Below are 22,328 nucleotides of genomic sequence, written 5' to 3'. Positions count from 1 at the left end.
GACAAATGTGTGTTATAGTTTCACTAATAAAAATCTAAATAGTTTTTATTTAAAAAAAAATAACCACTGCATTGATGACTTAAATCCTAATGTTGGGATGTGACATTGAGCCTCCATAGTTGATAACATCCATATTAGTTCTGTGTGATGTAAATAAACTGGCAGTAGCAAGTAGCAGACTGTGGAATGATCAGGTATAGTAAAAGAGCATGACTGGGGACAATAAATATAACTGAAGTCTTGTGTTCATCATCTGTTCTAAAACATCTTTCACCAGCTCCCTTGTCCCTTTTTTAAGATGCTGCTCTGATAGCTAATAATAATTTGGCAACTACTGCTCAAAAAACCAATGGCATACAAGAGAGAAAGCTGCTTTATTAATAAATAGTAACCAGTGGGTTTGTCTGAACATTTGGTGGACCTAACCAGAAGTGTTGATTGATAGCAAATACTACACTTGCATGTAGTATCATAGCACTGAGTAACCTTCATAGTGACAGTCTGTGAGCTCCTACAGGTGGTTATGTCAAATTAATTGGTTTCTTGAGGACTCTCTCATTTTGAATAGATTGGTCATGCCCATAGCACTTTACCTGTGGTCACAGTCTAATGCAGGTTTATGCCAGTTTCCATAGTATTGCATAAACAACACAGATAATTTTGTCCATGAAAGAAGACTAATACCTCTTTCACACAGAAGCTGCGGCTTCAACCCGGCTTTTACCCAGCCTCTAGAGCACTGGTTGGTTCCCGGTCCCAGGCCAGTACCCCCTTTTAGACAGAAGTTGAATGTCCGGGTCAAGCATTCAGACCCTGCAATTTGCCAGGTCAACCTGGATTCCTCTTCTGTGTAAAGGGTCAACCTGGGCATTTCTTGGAGCTTCAACCCTGGTCAAAGTCCCGGGAATTTTGACCCAGAAAAGGACTTGTGTTGACCCGGCAAATTACTGTGTCCTTTTCTCTGTCTGAAAAGGGTATAAAGGTACCAATTAGGATTGACAAAGTTGAAAAGCTGTGGTATAAATAAGGATATGACTGGCATGGTAAAGTACAGCAAGAGTAATAATTACAGCAATTGACATTCATACAATTGAATTAACTTGATATATATTATTAGTGGCATGCCCACTATCCGGTATTAACTAACACACCTTTTGATCACTGTGGGAATTGCCATGGGCTTTAAGATTAATTAATTGTCTTTCAAAAACCTGAAAATGAGTGTGCTCAGTTGCAAGTGGAAATGTACCAGAATCTATTTAACCTATGATGGATAGTATTTTCTTTTAACTTACCAGAATATGGAATTGCAAACTTGTTTAGATTGAGACTTTGAATTTATGCTAGATGGAGTAAAAGAGGTAGTGGACAATGAGAACAAAAGATTATGGGGAAATAATGGAGGCTTGAATTTGAACTAACAAAAAACCTTGGTGGCATGCACCAAATTAAATTCTTATTACCTGCAGCATATTAGTATTCACAGACATGCCATTAATTACTTCCTGATAGCTGTACCACTAGGGCCAGGGTGGGACAGGAAATAAGTGCTGTAAGTAGGACAAAAAAGTTACATTTAGGCAAAGTCTAATGTTCTCTCAGGTGAATCTCATTTGGATGAGTTTCAGGAATGAAAACACCTCTGGCTCTAACTGGTAAAGCTGGTCTGGGTGTTAGACACACAAATTCCAGTAGAAGATTAAATGCACAACTGGATCCTGCTCACCTGGACAGCATTTTGCTACAAATATAAAAGACCATGAATGCCTGTGTGTACAGTATGCAGTAGTATTTGCCATGCTATTAGTTCTGAGGAGGTAATTTTAAATGAAGGGCAATGTTGCAGGTGAAACCTGCTGCCATGATTAAATAATATGCCAGGATATGTGGTGGAGAGCTACAGTACAAGTTCGGAGTTCCCATGTGGTTTCCTGATCTGCCCTGTCCCAATGAGGAATTGCAGATGAGGCAAGTGACAATCTGTGCCACACAGCATCATGCTATGTGGTAGTTCAAAGAAATCCTGCATAAATTAGCTGGTGTCTGTGGATTACTGCTTATGCCATGTTGAACCACAGGCTCAGGGAATGGATCAGCAAAGCCACCCTGAGCAACGGAAGCAACCATTCTTGCTGAGGAGTCACTAGCAAAGCGAACTATTGCTTGATCCACCACTACAACACTAGAGATACTCTTGTAATACCCCAGCATTTGAGCCATTACAGCTGCCGCACAACATTGTACTTTTCTACACATGCACAAGCAGAGAGGGGCCCAGAGATAGGCAAGTTGGAAGGCTGGGGACTGTTGGGAGAGGAGGAGCAGCAGTTGGTCAGTGGCAGTTATTCTGATGTAGAAGCCAGAGAAAGAGAGAGAGAGAGAGAGAGAGAGAGAGAGAGAACGGAGCTGCACCACTGGGAGGGAGAACAGGACAACTCACAGGCACCACTGACTGCTGAACTATACTGCATCACAGATGTGAGCACTGAGATATAATAACCCTGTGTGAGGTGAAACAAGAGGAGGTGTCTGACAGCTTGATAGAGACTGAACCTGTTTGCAGCATGGATGAGGTTTGTTCCTAAAATACAGCACATTACACCAACCCTCTTTCACCTCACCCTTATATCAGGGATCATTAGCAGAGAGTCACACAGGCATTAGAGACTACTTAGATGACCTGTATAAGAGAGGAGAGCACAGCCTTCATCGATAGTTTAGGTCTATAAAGGACACCTTATAGCAATGCTTCTTAACTTTAACCAGTTGCCTGGCATGGTCGCATTTTTCCGGCCACACCAGGCTGTGCGTTATCTGATATGGTTGCAATATTTCGAACAGTCAGATAAACAGTGAGGGCGGCTGCAGGAAGAGAATCTTCCCACAGCTGCTGCTCTCAAAAGAACCTTCCGGTCTCCCTGCTTTCCTGCACCCTCTCCCAGTGTCTACTGTGCTGTCAATCACTGCCGATCAGTCAGCACAGCAGGACCCCCCACCCAGCTGCTGCAGAGACTAGCAGCCACTGGGAAAAAGTAAATGAACCCCCCCCCCCTTACACCCTAAAGTGTCACTGGTGCCTGAAGCCGCTATCAAAATGAAAGCTGCGATGTACCCAATGTTCCGATGGTGGTGATCCGATGTTTGAAAAACTGATTTTTTTACAAATATAAAAAAAAATTAACTTTTTTTAATGAAATCATTTTAGATAAGTTGAAATACATGTTCTTCATCTAATTCACTTATAAAAAGACAATTTTTGAGTGTTCTTTATAAAAACAAAAATTCTCACTTAAGTGATAATTGAATTAGAAATGTGAGTAACATATATGATTCTGGCTGACTGTGCCTAAAATATAGCCAGTGAGTCTGTGATGCTGCATAAACCCTATGGAGTTATGCAAGGAAATCTCATGCACCACCGATCTCATGACCTGAGTTGAACGTTACAGACATTCAACTGAACTGTGTAGTTTATACTGCAGTATAATTATAGTGAGATAGAGGTTAATAGTTAATGTGGTTGATAGTGTTATGTAAAAGAGTGTTAGACAACGATATAACAGAAAACAGTTTATAGTTATAGTTAACTTGTTATTAGTGAATTTTGAAAATGTATTGCAATGTGGGTGTCATGAACTAATCTTTTCTTTATGGAAAAGTTACTGAAGCCAGAGGAGACATCTGTTCCTCCATTCCTGACTAAGGAAGTTAAACTTTCTTAGTCACAAATTATTGTGTTCATTACCTGTGGCTAAGTAGACCTAATCTAAGGTCTAGTAGGGGAACTTGCCTCTCTGAAAGGCTTGGGTAATTAGGGAAGGTATCAGGTTTACCCATCACCTCACACTAACGGACCTGTTAAGCCACTAGTTGGGCAGGGGGATTGGGTCACCACACACTGGCATAACATGTTGCCCTAAATCAGGCTAAACTACATGTGGAGCGGCAAGTAGCAAACAGAAGGCTGCAGTGCTGCTCCATCCACCAGCTACTACAGATGCTCTTCCCTCACATCTGAGTCTCTGTGGACTGCAAAGTCCCATTCCCACTCTAACAGCCCTGACAGAACTGTCCATTAGAACAAAAAAAAACCTACCTTTGATGACTGTGACATTTTGTCTAAATGTTCAGGATGCACTTTACTATCAATGTTATCATAACCTTACATAGCTTAGTGTCATCAGCAAATACAGAATCTTTCATTTCTAGGCATCCGTAAGGTCATTGATAAAAAGATTAAAAGAGACAGGGCCAATACTGGTAGTACACCACTAGTAACTTTACACCTACCTTTTTTTTCTTATGTACTTGGCGGTATTAAACTCTTTCACAATATCCCAATATATCACACACGTTATACCATAGGATCCAGTTTGAAACTATCATTCTCTTCAAACCTACCAGTAACCCATTCTGTCTTGTTCAATTAATTTTCTACAATATATTTAAAAAAAACTTTAATAATTCCTCCTTCTAAAGTTAGGTTCACAGATCTATATATTATTGGTACCCGTTATGTTCCCAATTTAAAGATCGATATGCTTTCCACTAACAAGGAGATTTTAGAATTATTTTAATATTTGTCTTATACAGTACATTATATATTGGTTTATTTTCTTCCCAGGCAAAAAGGAAACATGACATGTTTAGCATTTTAATGTCTATTATTTGATTTCCTTTAATAAATAATATTTAGCAAAAAACAAAGTATCTAATTGTTTTGTCTTCTGCAATTTATTTGAATCTGCTGAAGTACTGATAGAAAATGTAATGTTCTACATAAACTATACCATTATAATTATATATTAACTATTAAATTACCTGATTTCTACTCTACACTGGATAACTGTGTAATTTTTTTTTAAGTCGTACATCTACTATAAATATGGTTTATGCTACTGTTAAGATAATGTTTTTGTATACATTAAACTATGGAATCTGTATTCATGTCAATAGATATTTGGACCTGTACAACAAATAATGAAATTTAATACTGTTGATGAAGTAATTAAGAGAGCAAACAACACTACATATGGATTGTCTGCAGGAGTTTTCACCAAAGACCTTGACAAAGCAATGACTATATCCACCGCTCTTCAAGCAGGAACTGTCTGGTAAGCAAATATTTTATCAGAATATTTTATAAACATCTAGTGCACCAATGGGAGTGCATTATGTGTGCTGAACATAGGAAAAACAGGTCTGCTTTGTGTCAGGCTATGTATGCGGCCAAGTCAGCTTCTGTGTTCTGCGTGCATGATACTTGGAGCTGTCTGTATGCACAACAGGCATAACAGTGCCAAACCCATATAGCACAGAGTGTGACCAAAACAAAATGAAATAGATTATTCCATCCCTTTGAGACTGATAACAGGCTGAAGTTTTATGCCTATGAGATGTAAACTGATCATTTTAATGAGAAAATGTTGCTCACAGAAGTGTGCACCTAGGGTGGGGGTGGGTAATAAGTGGATCGCTTTTGTGGAGGGGAGCATCATTTTAAAATATATATTTATTTTTTATTATTATTTTTTTAGCACTGGATGGTGGGTGCTTATAATAATGATGATCATTTTCAACAGCAACACTAATCATGTGTCAGGGTTTGAGCACCTGCAAAGATACTGTAAGCTTCTGAATGTGTCGCTATTACTTTAACACTTTCTCTACTTGCCTTATGCTTGTTTCCCCTTCCTCTCCCCTGTTATTACTCATTAAATGTAAGGAAATCATGACGAGTGTAAGATGTGGCTGCATCTGCCCATAGAAGTATGTATATGCATTTCGTGGGTGTATGTGCACCCAGGTAGGTATTTTACCCGGAAGGGAAAATGTACATCTTACTCTACATGAGCCCCATAGTCTATTATTGTATTTTTCTTCACTTTAAACCTAAGTAAATATGTCAACTAAAATATAAGACAAATTCATATTTTTTATATAATGAAAGGTAAGGCTAAAGGACTGAATATACAGGTGGGACAACAATAAGATTATGGTGTTTGTGTCCAACAATCAGGTGAAGTAAAGTCAGAACAGAATGGCCCCTAATGCCACCATCTGATGTCTGTTACAGAAAGATGTCAGGTCCCTAACTGTGAAGCAGGTAATTTATTATTAGTGGTGAACGCACTCTCTTACTGTATACTACTGTGTACCATATGTAGGGATTAACTACAGTGGTATATGTTCATTTATAATGCACATATTTCCCTATAAACCGCATTATTTATTAGTGCCTAGAAATAGTATAATAACCTGGAAGAGATGCTGGGAGTAAGTTGATGCATAATCTACATTCCATAGAATGGAAACTAGAAATGAATAGTTACATCGAAAGTGTTAATGAAATTGTTACCTTTAGTTTTGTTTGGCTAGCTTTGAGAACTGAGAACCAGAATGAGCCTGGCTTGTTTGCTTGATAGCATGGAAAAGGTCACACGCTTTCCCAGAGTCAGATGAGTTGATTGAAGCTGCCAAGAAGCACAGGAGCTCTGAGATAAATGCCGACCTCATTGGTTCCTTGTGCAATCGCCACTCTTCACACAAATGCACTGATAGAAACCAATAATAATCATGTTACTGATATCCTTTAATTTCTCACCTTTTTCAACTAAACTGTAGTTTGTTTTATCTTTTAATTTTTACAATAAAAGACCTCTCTACATATCACACCAGCACCGTGTTCAGTGAAAGACGCCTTTAAACTCTTAATTACATAAAAATGACAACTACCTGAAGGGCTACCAAACAGCATTAAACAAACTTATAATTATTAGTCATCATTGTTTTGTTTTAAGATTTATGTATTTTTTAATTGATATTTCTATTTTTGTTATTTTAATTTAATCTGCACTGGAATCCCAAGACCAGGCTTCTAATGCAAGGTGCATGTGTGACCCAGATCATGCATGTGCAGAAGGGTCACTGTCTGGCTGGTATCGCTCAGCTGACCCAAAAATTTTATGTTTTTTTAATTACAAATATTTTTTTTTTCAGGTAATGAAATAAAAGGCCTTTAAGACTCAGGGAGAGAGATATTAGAACATTTTAAAAACTTCAGTATGAAAGGTCTATTCATCATCCTTTAATTTCTGTTTTTACCTCATATTTTCCATATTTAAGTAGATTTTAAGTATGTGTCCCATTCATGTAGCTTGTAACGCAAAAGATATCACCATTATATTTCCTGGTTACAGACCTGTTGTGTTAATTTCCACACTCCCCATACTTTAGTATGGGAATGTAGAAATTGTGCCATTCATCTTGTTCTGAAAAAGCATTTTTTTTGGAACTTGGGTGTGAAACTGTACACCACCCTGAGATGGCGTACAGCCTCCGATACTCTGCACAAGCTGCTGTATGCGGAGCAGAAGAGATCTTTTCATATCCCCTTCACTTCCCCTGCTCCCCCCCCGATCTGTACTCGGATCTCTGCATGTGCTGCTTGCAGAGCTGCTGTCCCGGCCCCCAATGCAGCCTCCTCTGTAAACCGACGGTCAGCGGGCCCCGCACTAGGTTCGCTTCCCCATTATCCAGATGGACTTTTGTAATTACCGTTGAATCTGGGGGTGGGGCCTGTGGGACTGACAGTTTTACCACCGGTGCCCATGCACCAGACCGCGCATGAGCGTGATGCCCATAGCACATGTCCCGCTGCGAAGAATGGCACTAACTTCCAAAAAGCTGACTTCGCAAAAGAAGTGGCTTTTCAGAAGTGATACTTACTGTATGTACAAGACAGAGGATGAATTATTTGGGTAGAACTTAATGCGAGTTCTAAACTTAACACTTTATATTTTTAGGTTTGATGAATAGACCCCATACTATATAATCTATTATCAGATCTGTCAGTGGGGACCTAATGCCAAGAAACCAGACCTATTTTCAATTTGGTAATAAGTGTACTGTAGTTCATTAGTTGCGCTCTCCAATTCATGCAGTCATTACTACGTACACTCACTCCTCTGTCATAAATAGCAGAATATATAATATACGTACATATTTTTACTCTATGGGCTCGATTGAGAGATGTACGCTAATGCCACAGCAGCTGCGAATGTGTACGCAGTGGTTGTTCAAAAATATTCAAATGTCACAACCTCCTGAATTTGTATTGAGGCACCCATCGGCGGCTTCTAAAATCCAAGGGACTGAGGGGCCGATTCAGACCCGCACGCTAAATGCGTTCACTCGCTATATGCTTATGCAAATTCAGCAAGGCAGGCGATCGCACAGCAAGGCATTAGCACGCCCACTATGTCTTACCGTGCAATTGCATTGTATGTGCAGACGTCAACCAGCCTGTCTGAAGACGCCCACTAAAGCAGGTCATCTCCAGGAAGTGTATCCAACCATCAGTAACATCGAGTACCATCGGAAGCGTTCACAGCACTTGTGGTTGACAACACACTACCGCAAGCACTGTGAGCGCTTCAGTGTAAATTTCTGCCAAGTGATGTGTACTATGATGCTGCCTCTTAATCATGCACGCCTCTGAAACGGCGTTAGAATGCACAGGCACGCCTGCGTTCGCACCACCAATCCCCCTGTCACCACCCACAAACGGCTTCTCCTATCACTCATTCTGCCAAGCTGTCTATGCGCAGCGAGCGAACGCTTCCCGATCACTTGCACTGGTTCACGTACGCGCATTGCGATGCGTACGCATATGCAGAATGCAAACAATCAGTGCGAACGCATCCTAGCGAGCGGGTCTGAATCAGGCCCTGAGTACAAAGATGCAGTATCGGTCGCAGATCTGTCGATAATCGGCAGAAGGCTTATTAACGCTGCAGACTGCAGTGCCTATTATTCTCAATGGGAACTATGGTCTGATCCTTATGTACCTATGTATCCTCATTCTTCACATGACATTAACCACTTTATGTCTATGGAGGCATTCTCGCAGGACAGAAATCTTACAATCCCTCTCCTGCAGCCTCTGTACAGCTAAGGAAACTGACACTGTGTGCATGTGCAATGTCAGAGTCTTTCGAAGATGTGGAAATCTCCTACGATGTACCAGTGGCGTAAGTTTATCCCAGACGTCCTGTCACAGCCGCTGACACTGTAATGTAGCAGCTAATGGTCTGAGATGGAGCTCTCCACTAGTGTATGATGGCTTCTCGGGTGCCGGGAATGGGTGCCTTGTATTGGGCGGCTGTGACGGTATACTCTGGGTATATAATTACAGCCCTAAGTGGGGTGATATGTTGTGGACAATGGAGGAGGTGCCCCTTCAAAGCTGGAGCCCGGCGGCAGGCGCCTCCATTGTCTCCCATAGTTCTGCCCCTGCGATGTACCCTGGACATAACTTGCCAGTGAGTTAAATTTAGTACTTAGAAGGGATAGTTTTATGAACAATTAAAAGCACTGACACAATTATTAATACATATGCCCCTAAATCTTGCTCATTCCAACTGTTAGAAATTTCTCCAGTCTATCTGTTCAACACATGTTCTGGACAAGTCTCCAGAAGACGCTGTAATGGTTAACATGTTTCTACAAGCGAGGAAAATGTTAGATCTATCCGCTAGTAGTTTTTCCTGTGTTTATTACAGGTTGGATCCTTTACCAGTCTAATCTTTCCCGACTCTGAATGTGCTGCTTTGATCTCTATTACAAATCTTTATCAAGTGGGGATAGACATTCAGTAGGGAAACATTATTAAACATGTCTATTTTGATAAATGAGTTTCATGTTTTGGGAGGAGAGAATGGGGACAACTGTGTTTTCTCCTCTTCATAGCTCTAAGCTTTCATCTAAGTGCAGTGTGGCAAAACTTCAGAGAAAATGATAATTAATGGAGGTCTTGGAACTTGGCAATATTGGCAATACTGAATATCTGAACCGTGGGCAGCGCATTTTCTGTAAGATACTTTTAAACAAGACATTAATGGAAAATATGGCTGCTCTCATAAACATAAAATAGTGATACAAACAGTATCGTCTGGGTTTAACAACAACAGCACTTGTTACATGGGGCCTGATTCAGCTATGGACGCTAATGTCTGCAAAGACCACCCGAGCATAAGGACGCCCACTGCTGCCTTCTTACCTACGCGTGATGACTCATACCTGCGTAAACATTAGTAACATCGCCTCACATCAACGCCCATCTTGGCATGTCTGCAGGTCTGATCTGCTGCAGCCTTTTTGAGCTCTTGAGACATGCAGAGCTGCGTATACACTAGCAGCAGTGGCGGATCCAGGGGGGGGCGCGATCGCCCCCCGTAACCAAAACACAAAGTGACAGCCACCACTGTGTGAAAGTCGTGTATTGATCCAGCAACATTGCAACTCCTCCTCCGGATAGATAGGTGAGCAGTGGCACCTGGCCGGAGCAGGACGACACCCCCCGTCTCTTGGAGGCGGACCCTGCACACGTGACGAGATCTCTGGGAAGTGTCAAGTGGGAGCAGAACAGAGTGGCTGCCAGATGCACTGGCCTGGCTGTGCTGGTCTGGTCACTGTAGCTGTCTCTGTGGTCCCCCGACGGGCCACAGAAACAGCTAGGGATGGACTAGGCTGGAGGGCATGCAGGCAGAGGCTGCTCCCCGGATGCTCCAATTGTGTTTGTATATACAATGAGAGCGATCGGGCAGCATCTTCTGCCTGTCACTGACACTCACCACTGACTGATTGCACTGTTTCACACTGACTGCAGTCGCAGCGTCTGGCGGGCTGCTGCTCTATTAGGCTGCAGTGCAGTCAGAGGGGTGCCGCTGCGCTATGCTGATTGGTTAATGGCTTCAGCCATTCCCCAATCAAAGTGGTGGGATGTATTCCCACATTGATAGGTGAATAGTGTCAGCCATTCACCAATCAGCGCAGGAGCTGCTGGCTTCAAGAGCAACACTGAGATGGTGGGAGTCGGGACCAACCAAAGGCAGCCAGGTGAGTATTACAGATTTTAGACATCCTGATATTTAGCAAGAAGTGGGGAGAAAGTGCAGGGTTTCTAACCAGTGAGTGGAGGCATTGCATATTTGGCGTATGTCATTCTATGATGGATGGTAAATTAAATTTTTTGTGTATGATGTTTATGAGTGAACCGCCCCCCTAAAAAGATTGTCAAGATCCACCCCAGACTAGCAGTGGCTAATTTATTCACGCCCATGTAACGGCATTTAGATGGACACCTGCGTTCCTCTGTCCACCCCTCCCCCCCGTCACCACCCTCAAATGCTGACTGACTGTGCGCAAGTGTGGCTTATACACATGCGCAATGGTAAACAATCGCTCAATTGCGTACATTATCACCACAGTACATTGGCATTGGTATGTATGTTCTATGACAACATTATTTAGCATAATATATTTAGCCTAACAATGGTATATATGACATATTTGAAAAAATATTTTTAATATCAAATTTGTTAGAAATTTGTACCAATATTAATGCAGCAAGTGAACATTTCCACCTTAGAAATTAATCAGTAAAGCCAAAAACAAACGACTCTATGCCCTATAATTTGCATATATTTAGTATGTAGATCTCATTTCCCATACTTGTAATGGGAAATGCGATCTGCCTGAAATTAACTAAAAATATATTGCTAATATCCTGGAGGAAGCCCTGTGATAATAACGCCTCCCGAAAATTGCATTATCTAGGGTTTCCCCCAGTTCCCCGATTCCTGCTCTGCTCTGACAGCCAGAGTAGAACCGGGAGCCGGCCCCCCGTGATCAGCTTTGTGGTCACTCTAAATAGGTCACAAACTGATCACTGGAAAAAAAATTGTTAAAAAAACCCACTTACCTGCATCCAGGGACCGGTGATCAGTGCTCCTGTGATGTCTCCTGGGGCTCCGGTCAGCCCATCTCCCAGCTCCTGCACTGTGACTCTGGTCAGTTGCTGTGTAGAATAGCAGACCAGGGAAGGGGGGGAGGTGGGGTGCAAGCTCTGTCCCTGTGATATTTCCTAAATTCGAATATAGGTGAAAATATCACACTACAACCACATTTTAATTGCGGATTGTAGTAAATAAGGCCCTAATTGAGATAGAGTGCGATAACTAATATGACTAACAGTTATCATAGTGCAAACCGTAATTTTACTAAGGGCATGACTCAGAGGTGCACGAAATGTCGATGCTGCACATAAGCGGTCAATGTTTTCAGTCGGCACATGTCCAGGTCACATTGCGCATGTGTCCCGATGGTGATTGCACTGTGATGCAGAACAAATTTGGAAGCAGGGAGTGCGGATTTCAGTGGCCATCTAAAGACGCAGAACCGCTTACACAGGACTGCATGTTCAGATGAAGAAACTGCGCCTCTATAGGGCTGGTGCAATGTTCGATGGTGCAACCAATGGCACATCTTAATACGCACAGCGGCAGATTAGCACCGCATCCTGTGGGCATCTCTATATGAATACCATCGGCGGCTGCCTTAGCATAAAGACGCAGTCACACTGCGGCAAAAGATGCAGTCACGGCTGAAAAAGCGTGCACCTCTGACTCAGGCCCTAAATATTTTGCTGTACGTTTGTATTAATGTATTAAATAATTAAATGATGTATTAAAAGTCAAATACATTACAATAATCATCTTTGTTTTTTTGTTTCTCTAAAGGATAAATTGCTACAGTGCCCTGTCACCTCAGGCTCCATTTGGAGGATTTAAGATGTCAGGGAATGGACGAGAAATGTAAGTGAGACATTTCAAAATGTTATGAATAAATTTAAGAATTATCTTCCAAAATGAGATGTTTACAATAGAATTCTCACAGCCAAGTGCAATGACCAAGTCAGCAATGTGTTAATGCTGTTCCAGCCCAGCTGTTTTGGATAGGTAAAGTCATTACAATATATTCCATCTCAAACCCTCAGTGTCTTAAAAAGATGGAGACCTGTTTTAAAGTAGTCTCCTATTACACCATGCTTTGCCAATATGGAGACTGTAGAGGTAGATGGCTCCACAGCTTCGGACTTTACAATTATGATTTTGTTTTATAATAAACGTTCACTGGGGACATAGTCACACCCTCATTTTGCCAGGGCCAACTTACCATTAACCAGAGGTTGACTATAAACAGGGCAACAAAACAGGAGCATCCAAAAACTAATTAGCTTCCTTATATGTGACACTAAACAGCCTCCTCACAGGCCAGATGCTGGATTTGTACAGTGGGTTTTACAGTGGGATTTACAAATACTTGATATAGGAACAAAGCAAATAAAAACTGTAGCAAAAAAGTCAATTTTCTTAAGTTAAATTGTTCTACATATATAACAAGCACGGTTGAGTCCCTAAGTGTTTGCTTTTTTACAGTGTTATCTAATAAGATTGAGATCTAATTGCTTTTTAAAATTTATAATAACATTTTACCTGCAGTGAAGTTAAATTCATTAGTGTGTGTACATTAAGTACTGCAGGAAATATGACGCAAGATACTGTACATTTACCACAAGGAGTTCTGGCTGTGTCCATAATGTGGTTGATGCCAGTGACTGGACTGAAAGTAAAGTGCTTTTATGCATTCTTGGTTACATAGTGTGTTGAACTGTTTAGTACTGTAAACTAAAATACTTACAAGCACAGTTAATATTAGTTATGTATTGTAACACTGGCTTATGTTGAATGTAACTGATTAACCCAGCAGGGTTAGGTGATCTCTTTACCGTTCTCCTAGTGGTGTCCCCACCCATGCACTCTATAGGATAATACCTGTAATCAGGGGCACCACAATGTTTTTAGGTGGGGGAGGCAAAATATAATTTCATTTTGGTGCCCCTAAATTGCTGAATGTTGGCCCCTCATGAGAGTAACCCGCCACACCACCTACCTGATGACAGAGAACAATAAGCCTGAAGGGGTCTTTGCTTTTGCTGATTTGGCCTCTGTATGCGGGCATCACTGCTCTCTCCCTGTCCCCTAACTCACAGACACAACACTAACACAGCACTACTGCACAGCAGCGGGTACACAGTGCGTCCCTGTACAGACAATTTATCAAACCAGCACCGGAAGAGGAGATGGATGGTTACCCATGTGCTGCCAGGAGTTGCAGTTTGACATAGGCTTACAAGCTTATTGCTACAGTGCACTGAACCTCGCTCTAGGATTACAGAGACCATAACATGAGTTTTTAACGTGATAACGGCTCGCAGGATCCTACTCGCACTTAATAGGACTGAGCACAGTGTTTAAACCCTGCTATTCCCGTACTATATGCACACCACTGCAAATATTCTGTAGGTATAAAAAACAAAAAAATAATTAAAGGATGAAAAACAAATATACATATCAAACACCCCAAACTTTACTCCATTTGGCCACCCTATGTACAGTATAGACATGGACATGCACATAAAGTGACTACAACATCTGACTCCACCCAAATACAGAGATAGAAACTCCAAATTCCTCCAAACCAGCAATGCCTGCAACAACTAATAATGCAATAAGTTTAGCACAGTAGGTGCAGTACACATTACATCCATGCCACATGTGGGAATTATTATAAGACACCACTACACATACTATGGGGGGAATTCAATCAGACTGTTAAATTGGCCATCAGATTGGACAATTTTGCGGCTGATTTCGCCAACGACGGTGAAAAAACGGCCATTTTTCGCCTAAAAACTGGAGAAAACTTTTCTCCAGCCTAGGGCAGGTGAAATTTTTTTTAAAAATCCCTATTTTTGGGTACAAATGTGGGGATTTCTTTCAGAACCCTTTGGACAGCCCCCCTAATGATAGTTTAGCGGAAAAAAAATTCATAAGTTGCGCACTTTGGCGAAAAACGACCACTGAAATTTTGGTCAAAATTTGCATTTAACATATTGCGTCTGGTATTTCGGAGGGCCATAAGGATGCACCAAGTGTTTTAAACATCGCACGTGGCTGGCCAGGCGGCTTTCTAAAACCGCTAAAAAAATGTCTGCGCCAGCCACATGCAATGTTTAAAACACCTGATGTATCCTTTACAGCCCTCCGAAATACCAGACCCAATACGTTAAACGCATTTTTTCCCGGGAAAAATTTTTTTTACCGAAATTTCAGTGGTCGTTTTTTGTACACAACTTACGGGAAAAAAAATAGCTAAAATATCATTAGGGGGGCTGTCCAAAGGGTTTTGTACGAAATCCCCATAGTTATGCCCCAACATAGGAATTTTGCACATTTTTCCCCATTTCTCAGACTTCACCTTACAATGAGACTTCACCTTATAATGACCAAAGACCAACAACAAAAACAGTTCTAATACTATAGGAGGTGTCAATTGTAAGTATTGTGAGTGACCAATTATGGCCAAAAATAAACAAATATGCAAACTAATTTTCCCTAACTTTGGCCTTGATTCAAAGGCGCTCGCTATTTGCAAGCGTTCTCTCTGAATCAGGGCGGGACGTTTTTTTTTTCCACCGGCCTCCAGGCCGCTCGCTAAGCTGTGGGTGACCTGACGATGGTCAAGATTATCGCGACCGTCGGGCTTGCAACGAGACCCTTGTGGTAGGGTCTCGTCCACCGCTCTAATAGAGCAGGAAGTTCACTACTGACATCACTGGTGATATCAATAGGGCCACCCACAAATGGCAGGCGTTCTTTCAGGAACGCCTCCGTTTATCCAGCCACCCCCCCTGCACGCCTACAAAATGGGGCGAGCTCAATCACAATTGACAGCCACACCGTCTTGTAGTGAGTCCCGCAACGAGTGAAAATTCACTTGCTACGGGGCTCGCGCCAGGCCATCAACCCGCTTGTGAGCACTATGCGATCGCGAGTGGGTCTGAATCAGGCCCTTTATCCCTTAATAAGTCATATATGTTACAGGTGTGTATGTGTATCCAACATAATAATTACCTTTCTGCTTCTGTTCATTACATAGGCTGCATTCTTACTCAGCAAACACATGCCCAGCAGGGACTGCTCTGATGAATCCTCACATGAGGCTGCTGCTGATCTCCACGGGTCAGAAAAGCATGTGAAGAGCTCATGAGATGAGCTCCTCCAATCAGAGCTCAGCACATGCCTCTCTGACCTTTTGTGGTGTCTTTTGGGACTTACTCAGCTCCCAGTAATGCGCTGCACTAATGCAGTGCACTCAGTGTGCCCCTGGAGCCTCTCTCAAAGGTTGGGTGGGGACAAGTCGCCACCTCGCCCCCTCCTGTTCCAACACCTATGTCTATAATACAGCAAGGGCTAGCTCAGGTAACTCGGTACCTAAAATAATAATGTGAATTACAGTTACTTGCCTACCCTCCTGATTTGGTTGGGAGCCTCCCGAAAATTGGATGCCGCTCCCGACCTCCCGGGAAGGCAGACAATGCTCCCGGCTGCCTCCCACCCCTCCTATTCCCCCCCACTATAACCCCTGCAACCCCCGCAGCGGGGGGGGGCGGTGACGCAATTTGCTTCATTCTGGCCCCACCCCCTGCTTCACAATGCCTATTTTATTGGCATTGTGTAGCGGGGGCGGGGCCAAACTGATATGTGACCCAGCCCCAACACGCCCACACGTGATGTCACCCACCCGGCCACTCCCCATTGTCCCGGCCACGCCCCCCGTCCTGCCGATCTGGCCTCCCGGAAGGAGTAGCCAGAAAGTAGGCAAGTATGAAGTACAGTTCATGCACAACTCAGTAACCTGACACATACCCTGTAGTTTGTAGGTGCAGAAATCCGCCAAGTCTTTATTAAACAGGACATCTTCCAACTGACTCAAATCTTAACAAGATTTTCATCTTCTAAACAATTACATAGAAATACATTTGGTTGTTTGTTTACATATATTCTTATACATAGCAATCCCATATTCCCTAATACTACGACTGAACTCGGTAACTACAGTATAGCCCTGGTAACCCTCCCTCACACTCAACCCTGCACAAACCTACTTAACCTAAACCAATGATATATTCTGGAATACAGTAAATCATATATAAATTAAATATACACCTGCCCTATACACAACATTATATAACATTTGTTGGCCAATATTGCTGGTGCACATACTATTTAGTTGCAAATCCGGGTTTAAGCTGACTTTTGTGTACTGCAGGTAGTCTTGGTGTACTATAGAAGTAGCTGACTTTGGGGTACATAAGTGTTCTTTATCTTGGCTATATCTGCCTCATAGAGTAGCTTTCCTAACAATAAAGGATTATCCAGTAATGAAGGGGCAGTATATTCTAAGTAGTTTTACCCTGGATGGAGAGTAGTTTCTGCAGTGTGACTGTATTCATTACAGTATTAGCTCAATGAAACTTATCATAGTTTTCACTAGAGCTGGACTCCCTGCACTGAAATCGGTAAAGGTTTCACCTGTGCTCGGTATTCTGTACTACAGGTGTGGTGCAAATTGAATCACGCAGGCCGACCTTAATCCTGTTATGGCTTTGCAGCAGAAGTATTCAGTCCATCCACACAGCTGAGTCCCTCAAATACAACACTACTTCAGCCTCTACCTTCTCCTTAATTTGCCTTTGTGGAACTCTGTGACATATAAGGCAGTGGAGAAGGAGAACAGGTCAGTCCCTTTTTTATGTACCAGAAGCTATTATATTAGGAGGGACCAGCCCCCTTTCCTCACTGCCAAAAGTCTCTCTGTAGGTGTGCCATTCAGTAGGCTGATTAAACCATCTCTCTTTCATAATGATAGGCAGCTAGGGATGGAACCTCCCTTGGACTCACTGTAGGGAACCGGCCGGGAGGTGGAGCAGGGCGGCCTCTCATTATGTGATTGGCAGCTGAGGGCAGAACTGTAGTCAGGCTCAATGATGGGGGTCCAGTCAGGAGGTAGAGCAAGGCAGCCTCTGTGTGGCTGGCTGCTGGGGGCGGAACAGTGGTCAGGCAAACTGAGGCGGACAAGCCGGAAGGTGGATCTGGGCAACCTCCTGATGATCAATTGGTCTGATATTCAACTTCCTGAATGAGTCCCAGTCTTCGCTTCTTTGGTCAGCCAACTGCTGTGCTTGTAGCTGCAATATGACAAACAAACTGTACCTTTAGTTTCCTCTAGTCACTAATGGCGCCCCTGCTTTAAGGTGCAGCATACGGCATAGGTTCACATAAAGCTTTGCATGCTAGATGTCAGGTACAACGACAATGCTAGATCATATTAATCTCAGGCAGTGATGACTGTGTTTAGGTGGTGTTTTTACTCGTTCCACCAAGTATATTTCAAAGATTATCTGTAAATCTGCAAATATAGATGCATTCCACTTTTTAAGAAGTGGTTCCAAGGACTTTGAAGTATATTTTAAAATGTGATTAATGCACAGTTAAGTACATTTGCTCAAATAAATAAGCAATGTTGGCCCACATCTCTTGAAGTTAATAATAACACTATTGGGAATGATTATTAGGCTGTGTACATCATCACATGTAATGGTAGCTAAACATCACTAATTTTCTTGTGCACCTCTAAGGGGTCATGAAGAGCCTTCACTCAACTATTTCAGGAGCCATTTTGCAGCCATCATGAAGAAGCGCATTGACACCTTAGTGAATTAGCTGTGATAATGTGATACACAGAAATAAGAGCAGCATTCAGACGACTTCAGAATAATTTTCTGAATAAACTGCTATTCTCACATTCTAGGCAATGCAAGATAGTCTACTGTATTCTTGTATTCTTCTACAATGTATGAAACATTTTTCAATTAATTTCCACTTTATGACATTTTCTAGTCCATCTATGAAAGAGATTAAATGTACAAGCAAAGGAAGATTGGCACGAAAGATTACGGAAAATTTGTTAAATTTCAAGAGAAAATTCATTGACAAATGTCATTTGACAATTAATTGTTGTTATTAGTTTACGATATAGATTTATGTTTAAGGTCAAAAAATGAATATTTACATTTTGTGCATATTGGGTCAATAATAAATGTCAGATGCATCTACTGATAAAGGAATGGCAAAGAGGCAAGGTGAACATGACCCTACATATTTCAGCTGATGGTACAATGCAGTCACTGACCCCTTCCTGCTAATCTATATTACACACATTCTGAAAGGTAATCAAAGAAAAACAAAAGTTGAGATTTTCCAGTTAAGCGGCACTGTACTAATGATTGATTCTCATATTAAAATATAACTTTTATTAACTACAAAATATCAAAATATATTATTATTCAAGTGACAAGTTAGAAAATAGTGATTCAAATCAAGGTACTTCCAAGTTGACTGATATTCTAATCTCCTAATAGGTAATATGTTCCTTTTTACTGTTTCTTATTCCCTTTCTGTAGATATATATAAGATTAATCCCTGAAATCATTTTAATCAAGATTGTCGATGTTAAATTTACTGACCAATATATTTGGATCATATTTGTATTTTCCTTGCCCAGTATAGCTGTTATATATTCACATCTCAATTCTGCCAGTATACAAGCATTGTACATGTTACTTGTGCTTACCTTATGCACAATCTTGTTATAGTAAGTGACAGGGTTCTAAGAGGATTAAAACCACCTCTATGTTCAACTTATTTCTCAAACCACTTTGAAGTAATGGTCATGAAAATGCCACAGCTGAGCGTGCCTGATAGGGAATGCTACTGAGTTCTTTATGTACTCACACTTAGTAGCTTCTACCTTTAGGCTGCATATTAGCGATTTACCCCCCAAAACACCACACACAACCTATGCTACCATCACTCATTTTTAAAAAATGTTAGTGACAACCTAGCCATTGGTTATTAATTCTCATAATAGCACTCAATTGGTTAAATACTTTGCAATTTAGCATTCAATTGTTAACAAAGCCTATTAACCTTTATCTTCAGAACAGGCTAATGAGTTACTCAGGACACAAAGATCACACCTATTAAATGTTGTATTTAATATACAAACAGTAGTGCAGTGCTAAAAATAACTTAAATTACAGATAAGGTATACAATGAGATTGCAAAAATAAAATTTAAAATAAAAAGGAAGAAACTTATATTGTATAATATATAATAAGTATTATGCATATACAGTATGTGAATTTTTGTGTTCAAAAATAATTCAAATGCTTTTTCATCCTATTACTTCTCTCTGATATTTCACAGAGAAATAATTCCATCATTAAACACAGTTTGGGGTAGTAGGCAGTTTATGTACTGTCACAATTGCAGGGGAGAGATTCGCAGGGACAAAGCTTTCTTACAAGCTCTCCGCCTACTGTACATGCAATATTTGATATATCCTTGCGATGTAATAAAATATCTCATTGCGATTTTGGAGCCAATTTATCACATTCTGGATTGTGATACATATTTATGTATTTATTTATTACCAGTTATTTATATAGCGCACACATATTCCGCAGCCCTTTACAGAGAATAGTTGGCCATTCACATCAGTCCCTGCTCCAGTGGAGCTTACAATCTATATTCCCTACCACATGCACACTGGGCTAATTTTTGTTTGCAGCCAATAAATCTTTGGAGTGTGGGAGGACACCAGAGTACCCGGAGGAAACCCACGCAAGCACAGGGAGAATATACAAACTCTGCACACTTAGAGCCATGGTGGGAATCGAACCCACGACCTCAGTGCTGTGAGACAGTAATGCTAACCATTACACTGTCTGTGCTGCCCATATGCCCCAAAGTATTTCACAGATTGACAGTGGAGCCTGCAGTTGTAGTGCAGTAAGGAGCAGAAAGCATAGTGTAAATGGCTACTTGCTGCCTAATGCAACAAACAGTGTACGACACACATTACAAAGACCAGGCCCCTTAGGCTGCAGGTCCCAGTGTTCTGTAAGTGCTTTCCCCCACTCTTAGCACCCCGACAGCCACCCCCCTCTTCCATTGTCTCTGGAAGCTACACCACTGGAAGCAATACTATTGTCAGTGGTAATAAAGCAAAGAAAAGTGCCACATCTTCATTCAATTTACTCTATAAAACATTGAGTGCCTAACATTTGTTACTTGGACACAATACAAAACAATTTGTTGCAGCAGATGCTAGCGAAGCATTCCTCAGAAAAAGATATGGCATTACAGATCTATTAAGTGGTGAGGCGATATAGAGGAAATGCTCATGTATCTAGGTACAGCAGCCACATGATAACTGCCCCATCAATCACATCTCAGAAATAACCCCAAGTCCACAAACCATAATGTGAGAGAAAGTTTCCCTTATCGTATAATAAGGAAACTAAAAGAGCAATAGCAGACAGTGCAATGGCTTCTAAACAACCTTCAACCTTAAAAACTACTTTAAAAAAAAGTTTTCATCCAAGAAATGCAAGCTGTATATTCACAGAAAGGACAGCCACCATCGCAAGCCAAAAATCTTCAGTTTGGAATTTTGTTTTTCAGAGCTACATGAATAGCATGTCCATAGCCAAGTGCACAGTGTGTGCACAAACATTCAGACAGTAGGTTATTATTATTATTATTTTTATTATTCTGCGGAATAATGTTCACAAATTTGGCCCTGATCCCAGATAAGGAATGGGAATGGCAAGGACAGAATTGCAAAGCTGCTTGTGTGCTTTATTTGTTGTTATCAGTATACAGTATAGTGGTCACTTTCAAAATATGTTTGTAATTAAATTCATGCCACAGCAAATATGCAGCTAAGTGATTGTGATCAGGGTCAATATATGACTTTCACCATACACTGACTGGTTCTACAGTGTCCGCCCCAAAAAATTGAAGTCACACTATCTTTGTCATTGTAATCATTGTTATCACCACTGAATTTCACCCTTTTTATAAGTAGAGATTGAATGTTGCCACGCCATCTTATGTTTACTCAATTTCTTCCAAAGATAATACAGAACATACAAAATCCTGGCTTGCAGCAGATGAAATATTGAGATCTGGTTGTCTTCTTGATAATTGAAAATTAAACAACAGTATCTGACAATGGCCTGAATATCATTGCTATCTCACAGTACGGGCACGTACTGAACATTTTCTGTTTTGTTCAAGTGCTTAACCTAATGTACACTGTACCTCCCACCTGTCCCGCATTCAACGGGACAGTCACATTTTTCTGGGATTGTCCTGCTGTCCCACCAGCGGGTCGCAGTGTCCCGCGGTAGGGGGAAAGTTGGGGGTAGCACAAACCGCTGCCCTGCATAGCAGAGCACCGAGTAAGCAGAGGTAGAACAGATGCCTGCGCATGGCATCTGTTCACTAATGTAGGGAAAGCCTAGGGGCTCCCCAGTATCTCGGAGAGTGCTGGGCATGCCCCCACAGTGACGTAAATGGGGGTGCTGTGAGGCTCCGCCCCATTTTCCACCAGACACCGCCCTGTTTTCTACAGGCTCCATCCCCTTTATGCAAAGCTCTGCCCCTTTTCAGGCAAATGTCCCTCCTTGTAAATCATAAAAGTTGGGAGGTATGCTAATGGGAGAATCTTAT

General features: G+C 41.5%; 1 protein-coding gene and 1 long non-coding RNA gene across 4 annotated transcripts in view; one reads left to right on the top strand and one right to left on the bottom strand.

Annotated features, from left to right (window-relative positions):
- LOC148442291 (uncharacterized) overlaps positions 1 to 10,367 on the bottom strand; it is a 132,362-nt gene extending 121,995 nt beyond the window's left edge. For all 3 annotated transcript variants that reach the window (XR_015875828.1, XR_015875829.1, XR_015875830.1), the window contains exons 1-2: positions 10,081 to 10,367; positions 6,359 to 6,554 (exon numbers count right to left, since the gene is read on the bottom strand). This is a non-coding gene — a long non-coding RNA (uncharacterized LOC148442291). The remainder of the gene's footprint in view (positions 1 to 6,358; positions 6,555 to 10,080) is intronic.
- ALDH1A1 (aldehyde dehydrogenase 1 family member A1) overlaps positions 1 to 22,328 on the top strand; it is a 100,222-nt gene that overhangs the window by 72,929 nt on the left and 4,965 nt on the right. The window contains exons 11-12 of the mRNA XM_088464072.1: positions 4,957 to 5,114; positions 12,582 to 12,656. Of these exons, the coding sequence (XP_088320198.1) occupies positions 4,957 to 5,114; positions 12,582 to 12,656 (233 nt within the window). The remainder of the gene's footprint in view (positions 1 to 4,956; positions 5,115 to 12,581; positions 12,657 to 22,328) is intronic.

Source organism: Taudactylus pleione, unplaced genomic scaffold (genome assembly GCF_031769625.1).
Source record: "Taudactylus pleione unplaced genomic scaffold, aTauple2 ptg001573l, whole genome shotgun sequence".
In the NCBI taxonomy this organism is placed as follows: Eukaryota; Metazoa; Chordata; class Amphibia; order Anura; family Myobatrachidae; genus Taudactylus; species Taudactylus pleione.
Note: the sequence above shows the minus strand (reverse complement) of the source record. Positions and strands in the feature narration are given on the sequence as shown.